This window comes from Micropterus dolomieu, unplaced genomic scaffold (assembly GCF_021292245.1).
Source record: "Micropterus dolomieu isolate WLL.071019.BEF.003 ecotype Adirondacks unplaced genomic scaffold, ASM2129224v1 contig_12403, whole genome shotgun sequence".
NCBI classification, from domain to species: Eukaryota; Metazoa; Chordata; class Actinopteri; order Centrarchiformes; family Centrarchidae; genus Micropterus; species Micropterus dolomieu.
In genome coordinates this window covers 2,539-5,476 of record NW_025741389.1, presented here as the reverse complement: position 1 = coordinate 5,476, position 2,938 = coordinate 2,539, and the positions used below count along the sequence as shown (strand labels likewise).

At 43.7% G+C, this 2,938-nt stretch overlaps 1 protein-coding gene across 1 annotated transcript; it reads right to left on the bottom strand.

Moving 5' to 3' along the window:
• Positions 1-567: 567 nt before the first annotated feature.
• On the bottom strand, positions 568-2,616 carry LOC123966061 (leukocyte immunoglobulin-like receptor subfamily B member 5; the record flags this gene model as incomplete). The annotated part of the gene is made up of 5 exons (XM_046042298.1): positions 568-675; positions 731-753; positions 860-1,102; positions 1,983-2,231; positions 2,374-2,616. Coding segments are annotated over 5 exons (866 nt in total), but the record flags the coding sequence as incomplete, so codon positions are not given.
• Between the last annotated feature and the right edge of the window lie 322 nt (positions 2,617-2,938).

The following is a 2,938-nucleotide window of genomic DNA, read 5'->3' as shown; positions in this document are numbered from 1 at the left end:
CTGTTTAACTTGTCTGAATTAACCGTCTGAATAAAGGCTGTTTAACTTGTCTGAATTAACCGTCTGAATAAAGGCTGTTTAACTTGTCTGAATTAACCGTCTGAATAAAGGCTGTTTAACTTGTCTGAATTAACCGTCTGAATAAAGGCTGTTTAACTTGTCTGAATTAACCGTCTGAATAAAGGCTGTTTAACTTGTCTGAATTAACCGTCTGAATAAAGGCTGTTTAACTTGTCTGAATTAACCGTCTGAATAAAGGCTGTTTAACTTGTCTGAATTAACCGTCTGAATAAAGGCTGTTTAACTTGTCTGAATTAACCGTCTGAATAAAGGCTGTTTAACTTGTCTGAGCTGGACCTTTCTTTGTTTGATACAATATATAAAGTTATCAACTTACTAAAATAATTCTCATCAATAAATAATAAAATATATAATACTGCAGTTCTTCTCGTGTCTCTGTTGAGGATCTGAACCTGTAACTCTGCAGCTCTCTCAGGTTGTAGTTCAGCACAGACCTGCTCACCAGATCAGTCTGTTCATATCAGGTGAGTCTGGCAGCTTTCTTACCTGTTTGATTCCTGCAGAGCCACAGAACTCCAACCAGGACCAGAACCAGGAGAACCAGAGAACCCACAGCGGCTCCAACAAGGAGGGGAAGGGAGAGAGGGGAGGAGGCTGATGGAGGAGGAGGAGGAGGAGAGGAAGAAGGAAGAGGAGGAGTGGAGGAAGCAGAAGGAAGAGGAGCAGGAGGACCTGGAGGAGGAATCAGTAGAACCTGGATCAGTGCAGTGATCAGTTTATTATCAGGTCAGCAGGTTAGTTCATATCTATAAACAGGAAGTGATGTCAGTGTCCTGACCTCTGACGCTCAGCCATCTCCGAGGAGATTCAGCAGACTGATCAAAATAACACCAGTAGAGACCTTCATCAGACTGACTGATGTTCCTGATGGTAAACTGTCCTTCAGGTCCAGATCCAAGTTTAGAACCATCCCTGATGAAAAAGGCTTCGAGTGCGACCTGATGTTTGCTTCTACAGCGCAGAGTGACATCATTTCCTGCCTTCAGAGGAAGTGCAGGAATCTCCAGAATAACCTGAGAATCTGAAGAAGAAGAAAACAGTTAGACCATCAGACCAGAGCCACATACATACAGAGTTAGACCATCAGACCAGAGCCACATACAGAGTTAGACCATCAAACCAGAGCCACATACAGACAGAGTTAGACCATCAGACCAGAGCCACATACAGACAGAGTTAGACCATCAGACCAGAGCCACATACAGACAGAGTTAGACCATCAGACCAGAGCCACATACAGAGTTAGACCATCAGACCAGAGCCACATACAGAGTTAGACCATCAGACCAGAGCCACATACAGAGTTAGACCATCAGACCAGAGCCACATACAGACAGAGTTAGACCATCAGACCAGAGCCACATACAGACAGAGTTAGACCATCAGACCGGAGCCACATACAGACAGAGTTAGATCATCAGACCAGAGCCACATACAGACAGAGTTAGATCATCAGACCAGAGCCACATACAGAGTTAGACCATCAGACCAGAGCCACATACAGACAGAGTTAGATCATCAGACCAGAGCCACATACAGACAGAGTTAGATCATCAGACCAGAGCCACATACAGACAGAGTTAGACCATCAGATCAGAGCCACATACAGAGTTAGACCATCAGACCAGAGCCACATACAGACAGAGTTAGACCATCAGACCAGAGCCACATACAGAGTTAGACCACCAGACCAGAGCCACATACAGACAGAGTTAGACCATCAGACCAGAGCCACATACAGAGTTAGACCATCAGACCAGAGCCACAGACAGACAGAGTTAGACCATCAGACCAGAGCCACATACAGACAGAGTTAGTTGGATCAGTGCAGTGATCAGTTTATTATCAGGTCAGCAGGTAAGTTAATATCTTTAAACAGGAAGTGATGTCAGTGTCCTGACCTCTGACGCTCAGCCATCTGTGAGGAGATTCAGCAGTCTGATCAAAATAACACCAGTAGAGACCTTCATCAGACTGACTGAAGTTGTTGATGGTAAACTGTTTTTTAGTTCCAGATCCAAGTTTAGAACCATCTCTGATGAAGAAGGCTTCGTGTGAGATGTTATCTTTCGTTCTACAGTGCAGAGTGACATCACTTCCTGCCATTACAGGAAGTGCAGAAATCTCCAGAATAACCTGAGCCTCATCATCTGAAAAAGAAAACAGTTAGACCATCAGACCAGATCATGCAGGAGGAATCAGTAGAACCTGGATCAGTGCAGTGATCAGTTTATCATCAGGTCAGCAGGTTAGTTCATATCTATAAACAGGAAGTGATGTCAGCGTACTGACCTCTGACGCTCAGCCATCTCCGAGGAGATTCAGCAGTCTGATCAAAATAACACCAGTAGGGACCTTCATCAGACTGATTGATGTTCCTGATGGTAAACTGTCCTTCAGGTCCAGATCCAATGATAAATCCATCCCTGATGAAAAAGGCTTCGAGTGCGACCTGATCGTTGCTTCTACAGCGCAGAGTGACATCACTTCCTGCCTTCACAGGAGGTGCAGGAATCTCCAGAGTAACATTAGAATCTGCAGAAGAAGAAAACAGTTAGACCATCAGACCAGAGCCACATATTGTTATATTGACATGTAATTCGCTTTTATCCAAAGTGAGTTACATTTGAAGAACAACATAAAAGCAAAAACAGAGCATCAAATACAGCACCAGATCTATAACTGACAATACATACTAGTAAGAGCTAAAAGTACATCACATCAATGGGGTAAATACGTAGGGAAGGAAGTAAGAGTTAACAAAAAGTGCAATCAATACAGGATAATACTAAGGGGATAGACGAGGAGCACAGGAAGTGCATGCTTGTGGAGTTAGAAGTGTTATAAGAGGAAGTGT